The sequence below is a fragment of the Crocuta crocuta genome, unplaced genomic scaffold, assembly GCF_008692635.1.
Source record: "Crocuta crocuta isolate KB4526 unplaced genomic scaffold, BGI_CrCroc_1.0 scaffold116, whole genome shotgun sequence".
Classification (NCBI taxonomy): Eukaryota; Metazoa; Chordata; class Mammalia; order Carnivora; family Hyaenidae; genus Crocuta; species Crocuta crocuta.
The window spans coordinates 861,968-887,812 of record NW_027531562.1 but is presented as its reverse complement, the minus strand read 5'-3'; the positions used below and the strand labels follow the sequence as shown (position 1 = coordinate 887,812).

The 25,845-nt window shown below is 40.2% G+C and overlaps 1 protein-coding gene across 1 annotated transcript in view; it reads left to right on the top strand.

Annotated features, from left to right (window-relative positions):
• NPAS3 (neuronal PAS domain protein 3) overlaps window positions 1–25,845 on the top strand; it is a 743,536-nt gene that overhangs the window by 498,029 nt on the left and 219,662 nt on the right. The window contains 1 exon segment of the mRNA XM_077772747.1: window positions 3,058–3,147. Coding sequence (XP_077628873.1) covers window positions 3,058–3,147 — 90 coding nt within the window.

Sequence of the window (25,845 nt, the reverse complement as noted above, 5' to 3'; positions counted from 1 at the left end):
GCTATGGTGCCCAAATATCCTCTACTAGTTTAGTGAATACGTGAGCTATGAACCCAATGTTACAAAATCACGATCCCTTTCAGTGATAACGTAAAGGATGTGTGTGGATGGCAAATGACCTGCACTAGGTGTTTTGGAGAATGACAAAAGAATCTAGTCTAACTCTAATCTTCCAAATGTCAGGAGATACCCCAGACTATGTTAGACATCTGTGGCATCAGACTCTTCAAATACTCTAGTAGCTTCATAAACAGGACTCTTGCAGAAAATAATTTCCATCCTTCTTAGTCATTCTAGCTTACGTGATCTAAGGAAAAGAGCATTGAGCTTGGAGGTAGAATTGGGTCTACTGTCTTGGCTGAGCAGTTGTTCAGTGTTGGCCCAATAAAGATGAAGAAGACATCGCCCACTTTGGAGAAATCCAGTCTCCTTGGGAGTTGTCTGAGCCAACCAGGACCATACAACATCATGAATACATTAACCATACTATCGGCATGCAGCAGATTTAATCCTGGCTTTGCCACTGGATAACTGATTGATCTTGTCCAGCCACCTAACCTTCCCTGTGCCTCAGTTTTCCCACCTGTACAATGAGGGTTTAGAGTGCAGGAGGTTGTCTCTGTGCTAGCGCCGTCAGTCCTTTCTCCTCTTAGTCAGCCTTACAACTGCCATGTGTGTGCATGAGAAGTTCTCTTGCCATCTCTCGGTCTCTCTATTCTGACAACAGCACTTGAAGGTTTGAGAAGATGATTGCCACAGCTTTCTGATTGTATGCCAGGGCATGGCCATCAGGTTGAGTGGAAAACCTGCCGAGGCCCTGTTCTCTATGGGAAAGGTTTAAAGGGGGAGGATCTTAATCTTCATGAGTCATTCTCTGAAGACCTCTTGTGTGAGGTAAAGATATTTTGAAATGAGAACTTTCCCAAATTTCCACAAAGGAAACTTCTATCCCTTTGCACTGGTTCAAAGCAAGATTTCACAGTGGCACGCTCCAAGCCTGAAAGGTTGGATCTCACTAGGCTCCGGAGGGGGTGACAGTCTCATCAAATGGAAGGGGTCTTCTAAATATTTTGTTCCCTGTCCCTTAGCTGATTCCAGGAGCAATATTACAGAGGACGGTGACAAGGCAACTTCTAGTGGAAGTGATTTGTAAACTCTCTTGTCATCCAACTTCCTACCTATCTCCTAATGATGGGATTCTGTCATCTGAACAAATCTTCCAAAATCAAGTGACAATTTGTAAGTCATAAGCTGCATTTTTGTAGATTCAGGAATGCTGTGACCCTTTCTTTCCATTAATTTACACATATCACTTACATAACCTTTGTTGTGAGTGGGGGCAGTATTGTGATTAAGTCTAGCTGTCAGAGTTCAAATCCTAACTCCATCACTAACTAGGGACAGACATGTCACTTGCCTTCGCTCAGCCTCAATTTCCTTGTATATGAAATGTAGATAATAATATAATTACCTCAAATAATACTTGTGAAAATTAAGAGATAATACATGCAAACTGCTTAGCACATATTGCTTAATAAATAGACAGTATCCTGACCAAAAGCTTGTCCGTCATGTAATTTGTAATGTAATTATGTAATGTGACTTTTGAAATGTTTTCAGAACCCACCTAATCAGAGGAGGAGGTTGGACGCTACCCACAGTCTCTGACCATTGGGGCTCTGAAAATGGGTCAGGAAGCATGGAATTCAGATGTCTCTCCGCTCTCTCTCTCTCTCTCTCTCTCTCTCTCTCTCTCTCTCTCTCTCTCTCACACACACACACACACACACACGTGCATCCACCCACACACATTCCCATAGACATACATACATTTAATACATGTATATAAATACATAAATTTCATATAGACATTTGGAGCTCAAAAAAGAGTTCAGTATTTTAGGAAACTGAAACTACTGCTGAGATTTGAGACAATCCATTTCTCTACTGGAATTTTACATGCTTCTTCCACCTTTCTATATTTAAAAGCTATGTCATTAATCTAGTGTTGCCACATACCTTGATTTCAGAGTGGATTTCCTATTTTCCTCAATTCTCAGCCTTTGTAAAACCCACTGATCTTGGAAACTTCTTTTTCTGTGCAAGCATCACTTGGGCAGCCTACCTGGTTAGAGATAAATAAAGAGAAACAAAAGACCTAAGGCAGGGGTGGAGGGTATAAAATGCTCTTGGATTGCATGAATTTGAAGCAAATGTATCCTCTTTTTGAGTGCTGTATTGCACTTGGGGTCCATGACGATTTACATCACTTGCCACACTGACCATGCATACCTCCATTTGGAAAGTGGGTGAAGGTTCCAGGAGCTACAGATGATGTAGCACATCCTTCCCTCACCACCCTCCTCCTTTTGTTTCCATTTCAAGAGTTGTAATAGAAACTAGGTGTATCACAATAAAACTTGAATATAGAGTTTTGCAAAAAAAAAAAAAAAAAAAAAAGGATTACAGTTTGTAAGGTTTCAGCCTATAATCATCCACCCATAATGTATTGACTTTTTCTATTTGTTCTACCACAATAGGTGCTGGGAGTGAGAAGGGCATAATCCTTTATTAATTAGCAAATTATTGATGTCCACGGTAGCTCCAGTGGTGATTTTCCTTGCTCTTCATATAGAGATCCTTTTTTCTCTTGTTTCATTACAATTTCCATTCCTGTTCAGCTATGTAATGGAGAATCTGGCTGATTTAATCTCTTAAACTACTGAATCCAAAGAATGAATGAATGAATGAATGAATGAATAAATAAAGGCAACAGCTCATAAAATCAGCATGACCTGATTTCATACATGAATATAATGTATCTTGATCAAAATAACAGAGACCTAAGGAAATCCTTGAAGTAAAAGAAACTTGTAGTCTTAATTTAGACCTTTAGTTTGTTTTTGTACAGAGCAAGAGTACAGATCTTAGGACTTCAGTTAAACAGGAAGAAAAACATGGTCTTAAATTCAGTATATGTTGCTTTGTATCCAATGCCCTATTAATTAAATCTCCAGCATATGTTTATTAACTTAATTATGTTTTTTTTTTCTGCAGTCCCTGGATGGCTTTGTATTTGCACTAAATCAAGAAGGAAAATTTTTGTACATTTCCGAAACTGTCTCCATCTACCTAGGCCTCTCTCAAGTAAGTAAAACAATTTAGATTCTTGACAGAGATTGTGAAGCCTCCTTTGGCCTCGTGCGTTTCCTTCTTCAAGGGATATTCTGTTTAGCGTGAATTATCACATGCATTCTTTAATGGCTCTACCTGACTCTTCTCGCAAAGTCGGTGAGAAAATTCTCTCAGTTCAAAACGTTCAGAATAAACTTGTACTCAAAAAACTTGAGTCTCCCCTCGCTACCCCCCAAGGATCATTATTAATTTATTGAGAACAAATGAAGTTTCTTCTCTCAGTTGTTTTGAACTTTGAAACCTCTGTGCCCGGTAGGAGAGGGACACACTAATAGTGCTTCCCTTGTGTCCTATTACTGGATGTTTATGGAGTACCCTGCATTATCCTGGGAGCTGACACAATGACAGGAGTCATTTGGAGTCAAGAAATGCTGAAGGAGACCATTAAAATGTGTTGCAGGGAGGTTCCAGTAAGGATCTATTTTGCTATCTTTGCAAATGCTCCCTAATGCTGAAAGACAATTTCATAAAATAAGATCGCCTTTCATTATGTGCACTTTAATTACTCGTATGTATCTGTCAGAGGTTGAAAGAGAAGAAGATGGAGGCAGCTGGGGTAAACGACAAAAGCCTAGATGTCCATTCTTGATATTCCCCTGGAACACAAACATTTTACTTCCGTTGGATTCCGGGAGATAGACTACCTCTACAGAATGCCCAAATCCCCTGAAGAAAAGTTGGTGCTTCCACTAATTATCCAGATGTCTGGGTTTTTTTCATAAAAATGCTGAACATCTGGATATTTGTGCCCATTCAGGTGATTGGCTGAGTTTGACCCTTTTCATCTGGTGATTTGGCATGAGGCAAACACAGCCTCAGTGGGAGGGATTTGGTGTGTATGTGATGGTCTGCCAAGTTGGATAATCTACTTCTCATTCAGTTGCCCCTCAGAGCTAAAGATGGAAATAAGATTTGTCTTTCTCCTCTTAAGCAAGACCCACCCCAGACTCGTTGCTTCCACAAGTTGGCACCACTCTAAGGAGGCACCCAGCACGGCTGGAACATTTTGGCTGTTAGTGAGTTTGCTGGTAATAGCTAAATCAAGACCGACACTGGGAAATAATAAAGAAAGATATTTGGCAGTTGAGGAGGTTTGGAGGAGGGTTAGGGATGCTGCCAAATGTGATTATTTACTGTTGAGAATCCAAGCAAGGGTCCATGAACTCTTCCTTGAAGAATGTGTGAAGCTATTGGCTATCATTTATAGAGTAGTTCTATCTTATGTGGGTTCCGGCAAACCGAAGGACAGAAACCAGGCTATTGTTAACTCACTGTTAGCATTCTTGCATCTTGTTGAAATCTCTGGTTTTGTAATAGCCTTTAAAGACTCAGCCTCGTCTTTGTCTGTTGGGGACCTAGTTTTGAGAATCTCCAGGTTTGAAATGCGTGTGCCACCTTGTGAGTACCGTACGGGACTGGAAACACCCCTGTTTGTTGTTCTCCGATGCCCATATTCATCTGTTTTATGCACAGTATCCAACAAAGTTTAATAAGCCAGTGAGGAAGAAGGATGAATAATTAGTTTAAGCAGGTAAATGCTAATTAGGGAACTCCTGAAAAGCATCCATTATATACTAGCTCAAAACACATTTTACAGCCCTGGTTAGTGGTGTAATCCAAATTCTGTCAAGGCAACTGCATTTTCTGTAATTGAGATGTGTATGTTTGCTTTGCATAACAGATGGCTCTGTATGCTTAGACTGATAGCTAGGAAAATAATAATTGCATTATTCTGGCCAAAAGAATATTAGCTCTTGGGTTTTGGCCATTTCAGTCAGTCCTCCTGCCAGCACAGCATATGCACATATATGGATTGGATTTTCAAGGAAATTGATGCATCTGGAATAGTGTGGCCATCTGAAATATCATCTGTTCAAGAAAAATTTGGCTTTAACCCTCTGCTGGGTTCTCCTTAAAAGCAGTGTATTTCACTGCTTTTCTACTGTAACATTAAGTCAATCTTTTCTTAAAATCTGAAACAAATAACTGAAGTTTCTGCAGAATAAAGCAGCTGTACAGACATGGTACAGTAGCAGGCCCTGTCTGTGCCATCATTCCCTGATTTTTTTTTATGGGATGGGTTTCACAGTGTGGGTCAGGAGTCAGCATCTTGACTGACCCAGGGGCAGACACTGGCCCCCACATGCCATACCCTCTGTGGTCAACGGGTTCAGTGTCGCCAGCAATGGTGGGACATGCAGGTAGAAATGACTAGGTACAAGACAGAGGTCTTCAGTTTGGGGCACTGTGCAAATGAAATGGTGAAGGGTCCATCACGAGAAGATGATGTGTGAGAATGCTGATGTAGGTGTTAACATTGAAAACTAAAGTTTAAGAACGCTTCTGGATTAATGTGAAAATAATCTGAAAAGAACAGGATGTGTTTTTAAATGCCCAAAGAATGAGTGGAAAAACTTTATGCTACAACTTGGGGAAAGAATTTCCAACCTAGTAAACATTACGTTCTAAGTCTCCATAGGGCACTTGAGATGTAACCCTTTCCAAGGTTCTTCAGTGACCTCTTGCAGTTGCTGAGTCACAGGGTACTCATGGGGAACATAGGATGTAAAATGTACTCAAAGTTATTCAATTAAGTAAATACTTCATCTTTTCACATGCACGCACACACACACAGACACATGTAAACACCCCCTTAATTGAATGCTAACCACATGTTCTGCTTGTATCCTACAACTTTGGCTCAGAAGTTATTCTATCAAGTCCTAGATAGACATAAAGAGTCTACGAAATTATGGTCCTTCTGTTTCTTTTAAAATCTTTATTCATTAAATATAAACTGTGTATGGCTCTATCACCAAAGATGAACCCAGTGAAATTGTTGAGGAATATTGCAAGCATGTCAGTTCATTAGAGCATAGTTATGTCTACATTTGTAACTCTCAAAATGTCCCTACCTCAGTTATATATTCCTTCAACATGTAAATAAATGAGGTGCTTTTAGAGTGGTTATGTCCATGGGGCGCCTGGGTGGCTTAGTCGGTTAAGCGTCCGACTTTCGCTTGGGTCATGATCTCGCAGTTTGCGGGTTCGAGCCCCGCATCGGGCTCTGTGCTGACTGCCAGCTCAGAGCCTGGAGCCTGTTTCAGAGTCTGTGTCTCCCTCTCTCTCTGACCCTCCCCTGCTCACGCTGTCTCTCTCTCTCCTAGAAATAAATAAAAAATATTAAAAAAAAAATAAAGTGGTTATGTCCAGGAAAGAATTAAGATTTTACTTGGACTCATGAGAAAATTAAGTAGAGAGACTTCTACCGAGCTCCGTTGTATAGCATGAATATAGAGTCAGCCAGAGTGGCTTTCTCCTCTTTGCTCTTGAATGTAACAATGCCTGGTGTCCAGTGTGTATGTGTGGCAGTTATTTTCTGTAAAGTATTTTCATATTATCATGATGGTAGGAATGAAGGGATCTGTGATGATGTTCAGACCTCCTCAGCAGTCCTTTCGACTCTATCAGACATATATATTTAAATCAACATTCAAGGTGTGGTTTCAGGTTCTAGAAATAGGTACTGTTGGAGTGCCAGGGTGGTTCAGTCAGTTAAGTGTCCAACTTTGTTTTGGCTCAGGTCACGATCTCCCTCTTCATGAGTTCGAGCCTGCTTTGGTTTCTCTCTTTTCTTCTCTCTCTACTCCCCACCACGCTTGCTTGCCCTCTCTTTCTCACAAAATAAAGAGATGAACATTTTTTGAAAAATAAAGAAAAGAAAGAAATAGGTGTGCCTGGGTGGCTCAGTCAAGTGTCTGACTCTTGATCTAGGCTCTGATTATGATTTCATGGTTTGTGAGTTCGGGCCCCACATCAGGCTATGTATGCACTGTCAGTGCAGAGCCTGCTTGAGATTCTCTCTCTCCCTCTCTCTCTGTCCCTCTCCCACTCGTGCTGTCTCTCCCTCTCAGAATAAATAAACTTTAAAAAAATTAAATTAAAAGAAATCTGCACTGTTGACTTACTTCCCTAGGTAAAGATGATTCCTAGTTACTTGCCAAGAAGCCCTATATTAAAAAAAAAAAAAAAAAGAACCCCAAATATCTATACAGAGTTTGGTTTGCATGGAGTTTAAATGGCTTCTTCTACCTGGTCATAGCATTCAGAGATGCTAAAGACAGCTCTGATCTATAGCTGTAATGGAATAGGAATAAGTGAAAATGAAGAATGAAAACAGAATGTATTCCCTAACACTGAAAAGGTAGTAATGATACATAGCCAGATTTTATGAAATCTCTTCCAGTGTGCCAGGGGCTTAATTGTCAAACGATCAAAGGGAGACTTTATATGATAAATTTTTTAAATGCTGATTTGATATAGGACTTAAATCTTAGAGAAATATTTATTTGTTGGCTGATATCCTCCTCTTTCCACAAAGGATATAGCTTATTTAAAAAATGGCAAATACAGTTAGGGTGTAAGGAAAAAGAAAAGACAAAAGTGAGTCATTTGTTACCACGTACTAGGAGCACACAATAGAGTCTCTAAGAAGGGATATTAGTGACCTGATAAAGCTTCCAATTTATCTCTGAGCGTCCTGGCAACCAAAGCAAAAAGGGAAATATAGCCACTCATCAAAAAATAAGGAAGCATCACTTTTTATGGAAAGCAGAGTTTTCCTGGGACTGAAGTATGAAAATAAATCTCAAATACAGTCTCCGTAGGGACTAATATGTGGATTATGACCTATTGATTTGCTTCCATTGGAGTTCACATTCAAAGCAAGGTTGTGTTGACCATAGAACAACCACGAACAACATATTGCAGATCTCGTAAACAGAAGACTTCCCCCCGCCCCCCGAGATGTTGGTGTGCCAAAGATCATTTTGAGAGTGATTTTCTGATATCCAGACCTTAAAATAGCATTGACTAGCTCGAAGGTTTATGTGCTTTTATAGATCAGCTTTCCCTCACCCAAACACAAATCCTGCATTTACTCTCAAATGCTGATGAGAAGTTTAACAGTATAGTTGCCAGAGGCAGAGGACATGGGTGTCCATGTCCAATTAACCAGAGGCAGAGGACATGGGTGTCCATGTCCAGTTAACCAGAGGATAAAAATGGACTTGTATTTTTTAAAAATATTCTTCTTTGAAAGTAGGGTGAGAGATGATGGTTTTGATGCATACCTGTGCCAGCAAAATGTTTTCAGTGCAGCATAGAGTCTTGTTTAAAATAAAACGGGATCTAGAGCAAACTGGGAAATGAGCAGATTTTTACCCTGTGATAGCATTAGAAAATACCCTACAGCCAGCTAATCACTCTCTTGAGATGCCTCCTAATCTGAACCACCCCCCACCTGCCTCCAGTGCCCAGCTTGCCTGAGTCACTTCTCCTCACCACGTCCCCATCCTAGAGGAAGGTCCCTCCTTGCTGTCATAAACTAGCCAGAAGAGAGCCACAGACAAGCTTAGAAAAGTGGCTTGTTTCAAGGCAGCTTGCTGAAAGGGGCAGGGTGGTCGCAGATAGAAGCGCTAATAGAGGTGAAGGTGAAAAGGGGGAAATGATTGTTTTAAATTTAGTCTCTTTTTGTAAGCCATGCAGATATATTTACCACAAACTCCTTTCCCCCATCCTGTTGTTCATCTCCATATTTTAGATTTCTCTGCATTTGTTATATAGAATGGCAAATAAAATTACAGCTACAGCACACAAGTACAAGGTCAAATAAATGACAGAGCTCAGTCTATTTGTGAAGCTATTCTGAAAGGGAACCATGGTGCCAAATGTGGTTTATTTGAATAATAAAGAAGAATTAGATTCCCCTGATAACTTGGCCGAGGGCCAATAAATCACTGGAGGTTAAAGACGCTTTGCAACTGCCATGTCTTTCTTTTGCTTTTCCAAAGTGCACCCTCAACTCTTCCGTTCTACGTTTTTCAATGCAAATCAAGTTGAGGTTAGTATGTGGTTAATATCCTCGTTTCCATGCTTGTAAAAGATNGGGGGGGGGGGTGTGGAATAAAGTAGACATCAGCTTTCCTTACAAGTTATTATTCTCATTTGGCACCATCACATCCTGGATAGCTGGAATCTAAAAACAAAACAAAACAAAAAAGTATTATTTCAACACAGCACAGGGCTTTTAATAATGGAGCCATGTGGTATTTTTTCAGTTGGTGTTCTAAATTTAGGCAATACTGAGGTAACTCCTTGAATAAAAGAATACACACAGCCCTCCAAATAATGCTCTGTGGCCCCCGTTTTAAAAATCTTGCAAGTGGACATACCTTATCTTGAAAAAATATATGAGAAAAAGAAAAATGTGTAATTTTCCGCAGCTTGTCTGCTTCCCCCCCAGCAAGTCTGCATTTTTCTTCGGTACTAATCATAAAAAGTTCATCACTTCTTGGTGTAACAAAGAAAAATGCCCTTTTGAATGAGGAAGCTCTGAGGGTTTAGAGACTATTGAGAAAATATAAGTATCAAAATAATTCAGAAACAGTACAAGGCACAGTGGCACATTATCAATTTACAACATTTAAATTGATAAATGCTTGGTGGTGAAGGCCTACAAGGGCACTTTGAAAAGCAAATAGCGACCTGGTGAAGAAATTGATTTTTCCCCCCCGAAAATGACTGCATGATGCATCATTTGACTGCATGCTGTCCGAGTGCTTGACAGAGATAATCTCAGCAATCCCACGGGTGACCTTATCGTTCTCACCAGGGCAACTTTGTCTACGTTCTGACTTTGTGCATGTCAAGGTTCCTCCCTGCAGGATCCTTGGGGGGAGAAAGTTCCTCTGTTCGATCCAGATATTGAACTGCTCATTCTTCCCCCTTTTCCTACACCCCCCCCCAAATAGGCAAACACGCCTCTTTATTTTATCCATAATTATGAATGAGCCGGGCAGAATACAGCAGCGCCATGCCCTGTATCTTTGTTGAAGGCCTTATTCCCTTTTAGGTCACAGAGTTCTAGGTGATAACTTACAGGAGCAGGGATCTTTTTATCAGAAAGAGTAGAAAGATTTCCCAATGGTCCCCTATCATATGGTCCCATTTTTAGCAAACTGGAAAAAGCTAGCCACTTTCTTTCCTCCTCGTACTTGCGAGGGTTTTGTTGGTTTTTGTCTTGTTTTGTTTTGTTTTGTTCCCTCCCCTTCAGGCTTGACAAAGAAAGCTTCTGAAACTGTTTTAATCCGCGCCCTTTAGTTTTTAATAATGTTGTTTCCTCACCCTCCAGGGGCTCGAGGTGTTTCTCTGGTAACTTTAAAATTATGTAATAGTGACATGAGCATCAGATCACGAGTCACCCTGTGCCATTGGGCTTCGCATCCCAGTGACAGCCTCTGCTGCAAAGATTTGATGTAATCCGTGAGGCTTCCCCAGGACCACCGGTGCTCAGAAAGTATTTTTTCTGCCGGAGAGGAATAATTGACAATTTTTTATGCTTACAATTTTTCTGTTGCTGTACGTGCATGTGTGTGTGTGTGCGCGCGCGCCCCTGTCTGTTTATCAGTAATCTTGCCGCCACACGGCTTGTCGTGGGTAATTACAATTCTTGATTAGCCACTTCTTGAAAGCAGCAAATACCCTGCCTGGTTTGGCACCCTCAAGCTACAGTCCCCACTGGCTTTGACACCCTCGGTTCACCATATTCAACCCCTTTTACCTCCTTCTTTCATCCACAACATTAATTCTGAGTGAACAAGACGTGCTTCCTTGCTTTTGACAAGATTTGCTGCAGTCTCATGCGACAAAAACCCAACACTCATTCCAGATTCAGAAAGTAGGATTTATAACAGCATTTTAATTTAATGTTGGATGTCGAACATATAAAGAGATCACAGTAGTACTAGAGCTGAAAATTGATGCCTTTTTTATTAGTGTCCTCTCAGAAGTGGGTGAGACGCTGTTTGTGCAGTGGAGCACAGAGGAGCACAGTCAGATGAATGAGGATATGCTATCTGCAAGGAATCATATTTCAAGCCACTGTCGGCCTCTATTGATGTGCTCAGAGTTGAAAGGTTATGCTAGTAAATGCCATCCGAATTTCCAGCATTAGAAATCGGTAGAATAATCTGCTGGCTGTCACTTTATGCTCAGCCTAAATGCACTGCGTGGCAATGTTTTACTTATTTTAACTCGAAATTAATTTCTTACTGCAGTGCATTTCTTTCTCTCTTCCATGCATTCATCAGTCCCCAAATGGGACCGATTTTTAACACGCCTTCAGAGTAAACCAAAATCTCTGAAAGAAAATGAAGGAAATCTGCATCATCATCCATGAGAATTGTAGTCTCCTTATTTATTCCTTTGAACATATTTTACCAGGCACTGAGACTAAAACACAGAAAGTCCTGTCTGCAAAGGGGGTTTTTCTAGTTAGAGTGTATCGCAGCATCACAAGACAATAAAATGTAGGCTCACCATTTTCAAATACATAATCTGAAGACCTTTTACATGGCTTCTTAATTTCTGGAGTTAATGTGATCCAGAGGAAAAAAGAAAATGAAGTGTCTTCATTTTATGGGATTGGAAAATACAAAGCCAAGGGGGAAAAATACTTGCTGAGGGGCTAGCTTGTTTTATTCGTGTGGATAAAACGGTAGTTTCATTTTTGCTTTTAAAGTAGAGCACTGAGCAAAAGTAAGATGGAGAAGAAAATTTAGTCATCATTCTAAGTCTGTAATTTATTCATTTTTAAATAATGAAATGGTGTTTTTCTGAATTAACCCATGTATTATTCATGCAGGCGTTGGCAATGTAATATCCCTGGTTTTCTGGAAAGCAATGTACATTTCTTTGCCTGACAAGCAGTATTTTCTATATGGTATTAATTTAATGGCTTATTTTATTATGCAAAGTTGGAAAGTAAAGATAATTTCTGTCTATAATGTGGTGCTTATATAGGCAATATATGCAAAATAATACTTCTGCACCTAAACCAGCCATCCTTCCTCACTTCGCCTGGCCCCTGTGAGAGTGAAGAGCGAAGGCACACTGCTCATATGAAGAATAAGAAATAACTTGACCTCTGGGGAAGGAGGTCATAGAATCGTTAAATTCATGTGAAATCCAAATTTCATTTCTACACATACACATTCAATCTGTATTGGGTTTTAGCTCCTACATAAGAAGACATGGTTTTCATGACAGGAGTAACATGGCAACAATTTCAGTGATAATTTCAGTTGGAATATAATAAGGAAATGGACTTTAGGTTTTTGCATAAGTTCAAGAACTAGGCTGATAACCTGAAAATCGATGCCAGTTTTAGACAACAAATGCCCTGTGGCTTTTATCCTTGTTGTTGCCTCAGTCCCCCTTGGATGACAGTCCAAGATGTAATCTCCTTTTCCTAAGTAGTCATTTTTAAAGAGACCGATAGCAGTTGTTTCAGTGATTTAGAGCATCCTTTGATGTGCATGCCTGTATACATATATGAATGTGTAAGTTGCTTGCTTTCTGATTTGGCCTTTACGCCTACTGCATTTTTGTCTGCTGATAGAAATAATTTCCAAAATGATTCACTAAAACAACAAACCAGGTTTTCCTTAGGGTGTGTTCTCCCATTTCAGCCTCCTCCAACAACAAATGTACCACATTCAGTAATAAACAAAAACTTCCTCTGATGCTGTTAAATTGTCATATGCCAGCAGATTAGATCTACTACGTTCAGTAACTACGCAAACTTTCTGAGTGCAAGAGAATGTATGCAGAAGTACCTTTTCCTTGGCAAGGAAAAAAAACGTTTTGGGATTGGATTTTTTCAGGGCAAGTTACGGCCTTTGGCAGAGGCAACAAAAAAATACCTCTGTGCCAGGTGTGGTGTTTTGTGGATCTCAGAAGTGTATCAATAATGTAGCATTTGATTTCAGGTAAAGAACCATGCATTCTGTTTAGTTTTTCTTCTGTGTTTTAGAGAAGCAAGCTTCAGATCAAGCAGCCTCCTCCCCTCTGGCCTCTCTCCCCAATAGGAGCCTTGCTTTAGAACCACAGGCAATCCCTTTTAGTAATGCTTCGCCAAGGAAACAATAGAAGATTGCCTCTCGATTAGGAAAGAGCTAAGGCTTTAAAGAGCATAAGCACATACACTACGTACATCACTCTGTGGTCTATCTGGACTTTCAGGTGTTTGTTCCCACAGTACTTTATTAGATGCTTAGATCTGGTTCATCAAAGTCCCTAATTGTTGAACTTGGTACTTGGGAGAGCTCAAACCACATTTGCACAAAATGTACTTGTCTACATATAGGAGAAGTGCTGAGAAACGTTTCCAGAAAACAGGAATGGTCGCATTACCTAGGATCTGGTTCTTTCCCATCAACTGTACAGGATTGCTTTCTTCTAAGAAATGTTGAGGCTAGCAAAACTGTGAAATAACAAGATAAAAATTATTTGTATTGTGAAGCGCTCCTGTCAGTAGTGAGTTTCTTTCTTCCTTTTAAATATCTGTGTGGGGAATCATTACTCCTGTGTGAAATCAAAAGGAAGAGGGTAAGGTAAAGAGAGAGGCCCAAAAATTAAAGTGTTCAGAGGCATTTCACCTGAAGAACAGTCAGCAATGACTGAGGAAATTGAGGCTCTGTTGGCAGACAACTTGTGAAGATCAAGCAGAGCTCACCCTTCCTAGCGAGTATGGGGCTCTCCTCAACCTGAGTCACCCAGTGTAATGGGGGGTTATTTGCAACCCCCTGGTCCTGATGAGGGAAACATGGTCAGACCGTGCACTGTAGTTGGCCAGGATCACTTCGAGCTGCTGTGCTGCAGAGGCTTAGCATGCTTGTGATGTCTTGTCTGCATATCTGTGGGAATGACAGAAGTCTGCACATCCCTCAGGACAGCAGATGCAAATTAGAGGAAAATAAGAGGTGAGACTGGGAACCAATTCCCTGAAATTAAAAAAAAAGAAAAAAGGAAAAAAACATAATTTTTCCAGTTCATTAATTAAAATTGACATTGCAGGGTTTTCAAAGACCAGGAAACGACTGTGCCATTTCACCACATTTCAAAACCTTTTCACTTGAGCAGACAAGTAAATCATGCAATTACTGGGACTCATTCAGCTCTTTAGTAAAAACACAGGCCTGCAACCTTGGGTGTAACATACATTGAAATTAGAAGAGTTGAACTGAAGATATTTCTAAAATGTCACAACTGCTCTGTGACACTGGGTGATATGTTTATCCATTCATTATCACCGAGAACACCTGGGGCGGTGCTCAGGAAATCAGATAGTGCCTTTTAAAATAATTATAAAAGAAGCATAGATTAGCAAGCTGAGGGGAAAATAGACAATCCTGAATCACGATGTTACTAATTTTGATCTGTTTGGGGGCATCAGCTTCCAAGTCACAACAGTGTAATAAGTGACTGCAACTGTCAGCGGCACTGAGGAGAGGGAGTGCCAAGTAGGACTATTTCTAAAAAGCACATGTTTTCCTGGAGATGAAATCCCAAGCATTCATCTTCTGTTTATAAAATTAAAACGCCACGTCCGTTGGTGGTGTTTCTGTTGTCAGTTTCTGGCTTGATCCTTTTGTCTGATGGCCTTTTGGTTTTGGGAGAAGCAAGAGACCGCGCTCTGGACTGAGATCCAGGAGACCTGGTTCTGGTCTTGCCTCTGCTGCTAAGCAGGCAAGTGACCTTCCAGAAGCCCTGGATCTTCATTTTTCTTAAGTGTGAAATGAAGGGGCGATTTCTCAGGCTCCTTCTTCTTTAAAGCCTGGGATCTCTGGAATTCATTCAACACTGGACATTTTCTCTGAAGCACTAGGGTAGGAATGGAGGAGGGGAGCCTGCAAGAAGTAGGCTATTTTATTTTTAACCTTCAAAGGAATTTAGTTGAGCAGATGCTACCCTGAACTAGTCAGAGTAGAAAAGAAATGATATGGCTTTTAAAGGGCACATCTAGCATATCTACTGGGGTAAAGTAATTCTGGCAATGCTTCAAAGGATATAACTTTTGATGGTAAAGTAGGTAGGCTATGGAATGAAATCACATATGGCAGGCTGTCAAAGTCTCCTACACTTTCAGTACATTTATATAAGTGCAAATGGAGGCTGCTTAGATGGAGCAATTTCCTGCTAAGACTGCTCTCAGATTATCTGATATTATTTGACTAAATTATCTCTGTAGAAGCTGAGGACAACTTTTATGATCAAATATTTTGAAATTAGTTTTCCTCGTTGGCAGATTATCTGAAATATGAATTGCTCTCATTTGAGCACTTGAAATTGAAAGGCTTTGGTAATAGCAATTATAGAAAAACAAGGGTACTGAAGTGCTGTATATCACGCTGAAGGGGATATGTTTATAGGTCAGTGATGTCAATAACTGTAGATCTCCCAGATACCTCGCCGTTACCCTTTTATCCTGGGCTAATTCAAAGGACAGACTGACTTTCTTCTTAACAAGGGTGTTTCATTTTTGCGAATACTGATTTTTATGGACTCTAGACATTTAAACATGGTCAATTCCTATTTATTATATTTCCCAAACCTTTCATAGGGTGTCTGAGGATCTAAAATGTATGAGCACACTGAAAATGTATAGAATTCTAAAAAATTCAGAGCTATTATTATCTATATGATTGACTTTTGTGTTCTTGGTGCCCTCTCTGCAAAGCCTTGGCATAACTCTGCTGATCTTCTCTGCTCTTATTTGTAGCTTCCGGATGAACGATAATTATGAGCAACATTTATGAAGCCGTTACCCTCTGCCAAGCATTGTTCTAAGCGCTTTCCTACCATTAAAGTTTATAATCCACCATTGTTAGGCATAGTGACTATCCCTGTTTTACGGGTAGGACAACAGAGGCACCGAGCGGTAAAACAGCTTGCCCAAGATCATACATCCAGAGAGTGGCAGAACTTGCATTTAAACTCATCCCACCTTACCTGGAAGAAGCACTCATTGTTAACCGTTTATGGCAGCTGCCTGTGGGCAGTTGTAGGTAATTAACAAGTAGAACTGTTCAAGGTTTGTGGGTTAAGAGAAACTGAGACTTAGAGCAATTAAGCATCCTGCTTAATACCATAAAATAGTTATTCTCACAATGCCACTGTATATAAATGAACTTCTGAAAATGGTGGTAGAGTTACATAGATATATCCAAAAATTCTGATGTTGAACATTATTAGACATATTCTAAGATTCAAGAACAGGACCCAGTAATCAATAATAAGGGTCTAAACCCAGGGTACCCATGATATTCGCCGCACGTTTAATGTGTCTTCAGTCACGCCGGCATTCAGCTAGTGTGGAGTGACCCACATGTGTCCAAAAGTGTGCTAAAAACTGATGTTAGTAGCCATAGTTCCCACCTGCTCAAGGACCCAATGTCTTCAAGATGCCACAGGCATGGCAACCAACTTGCACTGACCTGTGGAGCATCAATCTCAAATATTTTAATGAATAATGAATGTCACACATTACAGTCAAGAGATGCACTATAAGCCACAGGAGCAGAGAATGTGGATAACTAACTCTGCCTGGAGGAGTTTGAAAAAGATTTGCCATAATAATAATAAGGATGATGATGATGATGATTTTTAGGTCAGGCCTCGTTGGACATTTTCCACGTGGAAAAGGGGAAGGTGGTAATTCCAAGCAAAGGGAGCATTATCTGCAAAGTCCTTTCTTATGGCAAGAGAGGAGTCTGGGAAGTTAGGACACGGCCAGATTGGAAAGGATGTTGTAGGAAACTAAGGAAATTGGACTTTCTCCTTTAGATTCTTGGGAACCATAAAATGTTTTAAAGGGAAAAGAGAAATAGTAGATCTGTGCTTCAGAAAAAGCAAATTATTCTGGCAAAAAAAAAAATTAGAAGGTAGGTGGCATCTTCCAATTAAAAGACAGATAAATGGCTCAAGGAAGAGATAAAAAAAAATTACAATAGGGCACACCAGTGGAAAGAAAGCAAAGGGGATGGATTTGAGAGGCCTTTTCAGATAAGATCAATGCTTGGTGACTGATCCAATGTGGTGGAAAGCAGGAAGGAAGTGCATTTTTAAAACTGAGTCTCAATTTAAGAAACTTGTGGGACATCTGTTGGAAAAATAGGCTTGAGAGCTAAAAGAATGGGTTTAAACTTAGAGGTTGGGCAGTGGTTAGCATATAGATTATTCCTGGACCCAAAAGAGATAGATGAGATTCCTAAGGATCTTGAATTTGCAGTTCAAGGAGGAGGGAGTAGAGGCCACTAAGAAAGTAATCCTGAGAAGATCTGAGTTTAGTGACAGGCAGAGAAAGAGAAGGTAGTATATAAAATAAAGTAGAGATGAACAGAAAGTGGGGTGCCTGGGTGGCTCAGTCTGTTGAGCCTTTGACTTTGGCTCAGGTCATGATTTCATAGCTTGTGGTTTGAGCCCCACGTCAGGCTTTGTCTGACAGCTCAGATCCTAGAGCCTCTGCTTCGGATTCTCTGTGTGTGTCCCTTTGCCCCTCCCCTGCACGTGCTCACTTGCTCACTCTCAAAAATAGACATTTAAAAAAAATTTTTTTAAAAAGAAGAAATGATCAGAAAGTGACCTGGAGAGTCACTTCCTCAAGAAGAGTCTGGAAGATGTCATTAGGAAGTTCAAAGAAAAAGAAATTTTCCAGAAAGGATGTGATCCTATGCCTGAAAGTTAGACTACTGTGTGGAAAGGAGAAAGCCATTGCATCTAGCAGTTAGGAGATTACTAATGATGTGAATGTCATCACTAATACCGTGAAGGCTGATGCCAAAATGCAGTGGATTGTTGAATGAGAGGTACAAATGTATTTAGTTGTATTAGCCTCTCTCCTAAGTGGTTTAGGGGTAAAGAGGTGGGGTAGGAGATGGGGGAGGTGGTTTGAGAGAGACCACAGGGTTGCTAGACCTCATTTTTCAGCTTCTATGACTTGAACATTAAGTTGAGGAGTCAGGCATGTAGAAAACCTATATTAAAGATCCAAAAGAGGGATAATCTTTGGACCCAAGAACCAAAAGGATAAGCTTCATAGTGTGAAGGCCATGAACCTGAAGAAATAAATAGGAATATTTCTTGCTTTTCTGCTGGAGAGAATTTGGGGAATGGAATTTGGAGGTAGAGGTAGGAGAAGGAAAGAGATTGGTTTTGGAGGAATTCATAGAGTTGCTCACTGGGTAAAGGTGAGGCCAGAAAAAAATCTATGTAGTTGCCTTTGCTGGGATTGATTACCCTTAGTCCATCCACTTAAAGGTGCAACTGATATAGAAAGTACCACTGATGCCAGCCTTAAAGAGTGATCAAAACAGGAAAGGCCAGTCAAGGTCAAGGCCAGGGTAACTCCCTTTTCTGTCAAACCTGATGCCATTATCTCCCATGAGCCAAAAATCCTAGGATATTCTGGAAGCAGAATGGATTCAGTAGTGGTCCAAAGCCATGTACAATTAACTAGCACCATTTAATGTAGCTCGTTAGCCACCACTATAGTCTGCCAGCTCTGATGTTTCTGCTGGTAATTGATCATGAGGTCCACTCAGAATATCAGAAGCCAAGATTCAAGGGTTGTATTCATTACCCCCACTACTAATATCTGATAATTTGTATAGAAACGAAAAAAATGGAGAAAATATCTTCTGTAATATTGTTAACTTCAAAATCCCATCTTTGCTTCTTTTTCTGCTTCCGTTAAACCACATATGAGCAGCCCATATGATGGGTGATTTTGCAAGTCTCTCTTTGACTTTGTAGATTTTCCATCGGTCTTTAATATTCTCTCTGAATACTGAGGCTCCCACATCGCTGTTCTGCTCATCTGTTTCTCTAACCGATCCGTACATAATTGGTAAAGAATATCTTCAGGAGATACAGTGTCTGAGAACATTACAGTCCCTCACTGAGCTCTTATTGAAGGAAGTGATTTGTTTTGTTGTTTGGAGTTTATTTTGTGGTTAAAAAAAAAAAAAAGCCTTTCTAATTATTATGTTCAGTTGTCACTGCTTATAAAATAGAAAGCTGTTTAATAATTCTAAGTAGACTTCTTTCATCTACCTTAGTGATGATTTAGGTGGCCTAGAAAATATAAATTCAAAATATGGAGAAAGTGTCTCAATCCTGCTTTTTGTTTCTTGAGGACGAGAATAGAATAAAGGAAATAAGGGAAGGGAGTGGAGAGAGAGAGGAAGCTAACAGAGAATAAATTATTGTTAGTCTCCCCCCCAACCCCTTACAGCCCACCTTAACCCTTGGTTTGCCAAGTACAAACCAGTGGCAATTGGTATTTTACAAATACTTAAATGGAATGTGTAAAGTAAGCCATGATATACGCTTGCTTGCAAAAGTGGCCCTATTAAATGAAACAAATGCCATCCATGTCTGTTTCCAGCTGAGGTTATAATGTGTGGGGTGGTCGGAGAGCCAGATTCCCTTGCCTTCCGTGTCATAAAACACACAGTTTATAGTACCATATGAATTTGTAGAGCTGATTGTTTTATTATATTTGAGTGTAAATTTTTCATCCCTTTGAGTTCTACCACCATTCTGGGAGAATACAGGTTTTGTGCTGATACGATGTTTCCCAGCTCTAGGCATGGCCTACCCCTACTACTGACTGTAATTTACTTTTTGGTGTCTGTCGCCTTGAGCTTGCCTTCTGACTAGCTTGTTGAATGATGTGCTAATCCATTATATTTTTCAGACAAGTGTATCGACCAGTATAAACAGACTGGAGGGCACAAGCCTAAATGAAAGCTATACTTCCCTGAATCATTTAAAAAGCTCCTGCTTGGTGGCAGTGCAAAACATCTTGGCTCTGTACATTAAGTAAAGGGGAGGGAGATCTCCATAAATAAAACAAAAAATTGAAATATCCCGGCCTACAGGAGCTTAGTCCAGGTCTCAACTGTTCACCTTCGTTCACCTCTATTTTTTTTAACATGATAATTAGAAAGAGCCACTTTAAAGTGGCCTCTTCTCATGCAAATCCAGAGTGAACCCCAGCATTCAGTATCTCCTGTCACTGGTGAGCATCTTACCCGGCCCCCCACGCCCCCATCCCACCCCTCCCCACCCTGAGGGAATTTCATCTGACTTCACTTGCATACCTGTACCACGGTGATGTAATAAACAGCAGAGAGTAGGCACTTGGAGGAATTGCTGCCGAAAAATGAAGCTTTAGCTCCACCCCTTCTGAGTGTCTCCCTTTTTTAGAGATGGCCAAATGGGTTGAGGGGAAAATAAGTTTCAAATTAATCTTACATTTAAAAAAAAAAAAAGTGTCAGCTGAGCCTAAGCCCTTCTTGATTTACAAGACCAAAGCCATGAGGTGAAGATTTATTGGTCGAAATGTGAGTCAGGCAGGACACAGTAGCTGCTGCAACTTTTGGTTGGTACATTCAGATTTAGCCTGGCACCAACTAACATTTTGGAAAAGGTGTTCTTTAACTAAAAATACAGTACAACCCCAGGAAAGCAATTCCCTGATGATAAGCAAAGGCTCAGTTTTTTTCTGACACCTTTGATGCCCATTACTTTTACAAAGAGTAGCACTGGGAATTACTCCTATCTCTTCAGGTTACCAGTGTAAAAAATATAAATCCATTCTTCCCAAATCTCTTGCTCTGCTTCCTGCGGTTTGAGAGGCATACTGTGTATTCTTCACATTGGATTTATTCTTAGTGGCCAGATGCCGACCATGATAGACCCTTCAGTCTGCAGAAAGATGGGGAGGTTTCAGACCATATTCCTGAAGCATTCATTGGATGGTCATGGTCATCATGTAAGGCTAAGTATGAGGCTTTTATGCCCATTTGACAGATGCAAAAACTAAAACTACCAGTGGTGAATGGCCAAGGTCACAGAGCTATTAAGTGGCTTCAACTCTGACTTCCCACTTCCCTTCCTTTCAGAGGTAACCAACCAATGCTGAGACTTTTACTCTTCTGCTAGAGAGGGGAGGCCGAACTCAGCGTGGCATGGTCTCTCTTTNTTAGAAAACGAGTTAACTGGGGGCTCCTGGGTGGCTCAGTCAGTTAAGGGGTGGGGGGGGGGGGGGGGGGGGTGGAGAGAGGAAATTAAAATGTTGCTGAGCCATAGCCCTTAGGATAGTTTGAAATTCCCAGCCCACACATGCACAGACCTGTATAAGGAGAATCAGTGAATAAATCCTTCCCTCAATTCCAAAAGCAAATAAAAGGACCCTTTGTGGCCACACACAACCCTTCTTTGATCTCTGGTGCAGTGTCTCTCAGCTTTGTGCCAATTTTAAACATACTACATGGAGTTTGAAATTCACTTTTAGGCCTTAGCCTGTGGGGTCAGCGTGTTCTTTCTAGTTATTTCTAAAAGAAATTACTGCCCACAGCTCTCTATGCTATTTTGAGAGTTCTAGACTCACTCTTGCTTCTCCTCTTCCTCCCATCATGAATGGGATGGGCTACTGCTAGACATCCACTGCTCACTCAGAGGTTTGGCCAGTGTGGCTGATAATCTACCCTGCATTTATCAAGGGCACTGAATACATAGTTATTGACTGACTCACTGGATGAATAGCCTCCAACTTATGTAGAATATTTTTCTCATATGAACAAGCCTGCATTCAGGCTTTTAATGAGATAGTCAATTCTGAACTTTGTTTCAATCTTCCACCTTAACAGACCCAGGGGAGGCATGACTAGGATCACTTGTAGTTTAGGAAGACTGCTTTGACGGGCTAACTGACTCATCATCTAATCAAACCAGAGGGGAAAAACCAGTTACCTTTCCTCACAGAACAACACCTTCAAATAATGAAGGGAATTCAAATATTATTGACATCGGCATAGCAAGAAATGGGAATGAATTAATATTTATCGAGAATAGACTATGCGCTAGGCTCAGTGTTAGCAGCAGTAACATTAAAAACAGCAAATTATATCTGTTCAAGCAAATGTGTATTCCAGAAGCTATACTAAATGTGTGATTTCTCAGTTAATACTCCATATGTGATTTCTTAGTTAATACAACAACGATAAGAGGTAGATTCTATCAATAATAACTTCATGAGGTAGATTTTATCATTCCCATTTTAATGTTTATTTTTGAGAGAGAGAGAGAGAGAGGGAGAGAGAGCATGAGTGGGGGAGGAGCAGAGAGAGAGGGAGACACAGAACCTGAAGCAGACTCCAGGCTCTGAGCTGTCAGCAGAGAGCCTGACGTGGTGCTTGGATCATGACCTGAGCTGAAGTCAGACACTTAACCATCTGAGCCACTTGGTGCTCCACATTATTCCCATTTAATCCAGAGTAACCACTACCAGCTGCAGAGCTCTAACCTCTCTGATGAAAAAGTAAGGGTGTTTGGACAGGCTTTACAGGGAAAACGAATCCCAGGACGTGTCTTAAATGTAAGTCCTCTTATTCACACATCTAAGTAATTCAGACCTCGTACCAAAGTGAATAAACAAATACAAAAACAAATCTCCTTTGGATTCAAATAATAAGCCTTTACAATCAGAGAAGCATCATCTTTTATTGGATGATTTGGGCTGGGCAGTTGAATGATCTATAGGGTCTCACTATGTGACTTGACAGATTTCATATCTCAGTTCCTCGGTATTTTCACCTGTAAAACAAGAATAATTATTCAAGCTCTCTATATATTATAATGAGAGATGATAAAGATTGATGAAATATAGATGCATAGAATGAAGGATTCAGAATAAATGTACTCCTGAGTTCATAGATATGCTATTACTAATAATGGAATTGTCTTGCTCAGAAATAGTATCCCTATTCGGTTGTACATTTAATTATGAGTCATCTTTTCCCCCCTCATTCAACCGGTATATTTTAGACATCTACTCAGTGACACTGTGGAGAATAAAAAGATAAAGAAGTCAGCCTCAATCCAGAAGTTCAAAAAAATAAATAATGTAATAAAATATGTTCTAGATTTTTTTTTTGAAAGCTGCCGAAGTTGGCGATAAAGCCCTTGTTGTGTCTCCATGAAGCCAAACATCAAGGAAAAATGGAAAAGTTCAAGCAGGAATCCAGATGTTTCAAAACATCTGGATGTTTGCTGTCCTGTAGATTTGCCGTATGGATCTCCTACAAAGCGCTTCCGTTTTAGTTCAGGCTTTCATAATTAATTTGATGTTCTGTTTTTGTGCTTCGTAGACCAACTCTTACTAACATCCCTTTTGTTGGTCATAAAAGACTAAACCTTTGTACTTGATGGTCTTAAAGCTACAGTCACAGTGTTTATAAGCCCACGTGCTATGCTTAGTGATAGTTTCTTTTATAGATTTAAAATGTTCTGGGAGTTGGCCAGGAAGCAGCCTAGGTAAATGCTAATGGGGCTTAACACAAGCCAGTTAGAGGTCCGAGGAGTAGGCTTCCTGAATGGAGATTTTAGAGCAGCCAATTTCTTCTTTATCCGTTGGGCAAAAGGATGAAGCTGCCAAAGGTGTGATGTAAAAGCTGGTATCTCAGATATGTCAGATAAAAAATCATTGTTTGCTGTGAACCTAATCCGATGCTTAATAATTTCCTTCTAAGATGACTCCAGGGCAGAAAGGGGAAAGGGAAATAATTATAGGGGAACCGAGAGAGGCCAGATGGCAGATATGTTTGAAAGGCCTGACAGTGACCTGTGGGCTTTGAATGCTGGAGAGCCTTTTGCATCTCCTCCGCCCCAGCCTGCAGACTTCCAGCCGGGGTAGTTACCCTCAGTCCCCGCAGGGCAGTGCAGAGCCAGGTGTGGCTGCCTGCCGCCTCATTTCCTTGCAACCGAGGACATCATCTTCCTGACTATAAAACAAAATGGCTCAGCTCATTCTAAGTTTTCTTGGAAAAGTCTCATTTTTATTCCTATCTGCTGGAAGCTCCAACTCTGGCCTAGAACTAACCGTGTTTTGTTTAATTTTGTTGNAAAATGGCTCGTTGTTTTAATTACTTCCTGTCAATACTTGGAAGAGCTGGTTTTGAAGTAGCTGTGCATTCCCTCCCCCTGCCAAACATGGGGATCCATTTATGCTTCTAAACCCAAGTATTCATCCACACATCAAAATATGTGAACCTTAGCAAGATAAAAGCTGTCCAAACCTGATTTTGTTTCTACACAGATGGCTATAAACATGACACTGGGATATTAGTCTTGGCTTTTCTTGACAGACCTGAAAACTGGCCATGCAGAACTGTTTAAAATTGGTAGGAAAAACTTACCCTGAAGTTTACTGTTGATGAACACAAGAGAAAGCATGTAATTAATGGAAATGCATGTCAGAATAAAGAGAAATGTGCTACCCCCTTCACTTCTGAGTCCTAGCCAAAGGTGTTGAATAAAGCCGATATTTCAGAGGTAAAAAGGGGACTGCTCTCATTTTAGTGAAGTAAAAATTAGTGTTAGAGTTTACATCTGCACTAATGAATTTATACACCAGAAAGTCTTTTAATTAAAATATATTCCTGAATTACAAAAGTAACACAGAAGAAAAAATCAGAGTATAGACTAATAAGAGATAATATCACATCCATTCAGAAGAACAGAGTGTAAACATTTTGATGTGTATCTTCTCAGATACCTCTTTATGGATTGATATTTACATAATTTTTATAATTGTTACTGCTTTGAGACTCCTTGATCATTTAAAATATAGACTTTTTTCAGTGTTTATAAATGCACTCACCAAGTATTGGCTGTATAGTATTTCTTTCTATACATATGACAATTTTTTTTTAACCAGGCTGTTATTAAACATTTAGGTCATTTCCAATTTCATGCCACTACAAACTGTATGTGTTAAATGTCTTTGTGGGGAAATTTTTACATGTGTTCCTATTAGTATATTGTCTAGATACATTTCCAAAAATTCAGTCAAAAGGACAATATGTCTTAGAGGAGTTTCATAAGTTTGGCCCAATTGACTGGAGCACCTGAGTGATTAAGTGTCCAACTCTTGACTTCAGCTCAGGTCATGATCTCACCATTTATGAGTTCTAAACCCAGGTCGGCCTCTGCACTGGCAATGCAGACCCTGCTAGGGATTCTCTGTCTCCCTCTCCCTCTCTGTTCCTCCCAAACCTGCTCGTTCGCTCTATCTCTCTCTCTCTCTCTCTCAAAAATAGATAAACATGTTTTTAATGTAAAAATAAAGAAAAATGGTACTAATTGACTTTCTCCCAGCACTGTACTTGATAGTCCATTTCTTCAAACCCTTGCCAGCACTAATTTTGTTTTTTAAAAAAACATGTGATAGGTTGAAGGAGAAATGGCATTCTCTTGTTTTCCAAGAAGTTTTCACAGTGTCTGCTCTAATTTTGAATAGATGATCCCTCAAGTGTTCCGTAGCTCTTACCAAATGCACATGTCTGGGAGACCAGTGTGTGGAGTGGCCGTGCTGTTCTCATGTTGCTGTAGCATTGCCACAAGACCCCACAGCATTCCTGGAGTCTGCACAGCATAGTAGTGTTATCCTGTGTTTATCTTCCCATGTCTCCGTCGGCCTCTGTCTTGGCTTCTAGAATAGTTTTGTGTTCGTCCTGGAAAAGGACAGAGTAACAATACGCACCATCTAAAGAGTTGTTTTATCCCAGCGTTGCTCTCTGAAATCAATGTGTCTCTTTTTCATGTATGTGTCTATTTCTGTACAGCACCTTTTAAGTTTTGAAGATTCTGCTCAGAAATAAATGTAAAATTCACAGTGGATATTAAGATAATGTTTCACCTGGAAGAAAAACAAAGCAGGCTTTAGTTTCTGTAACTAATGAG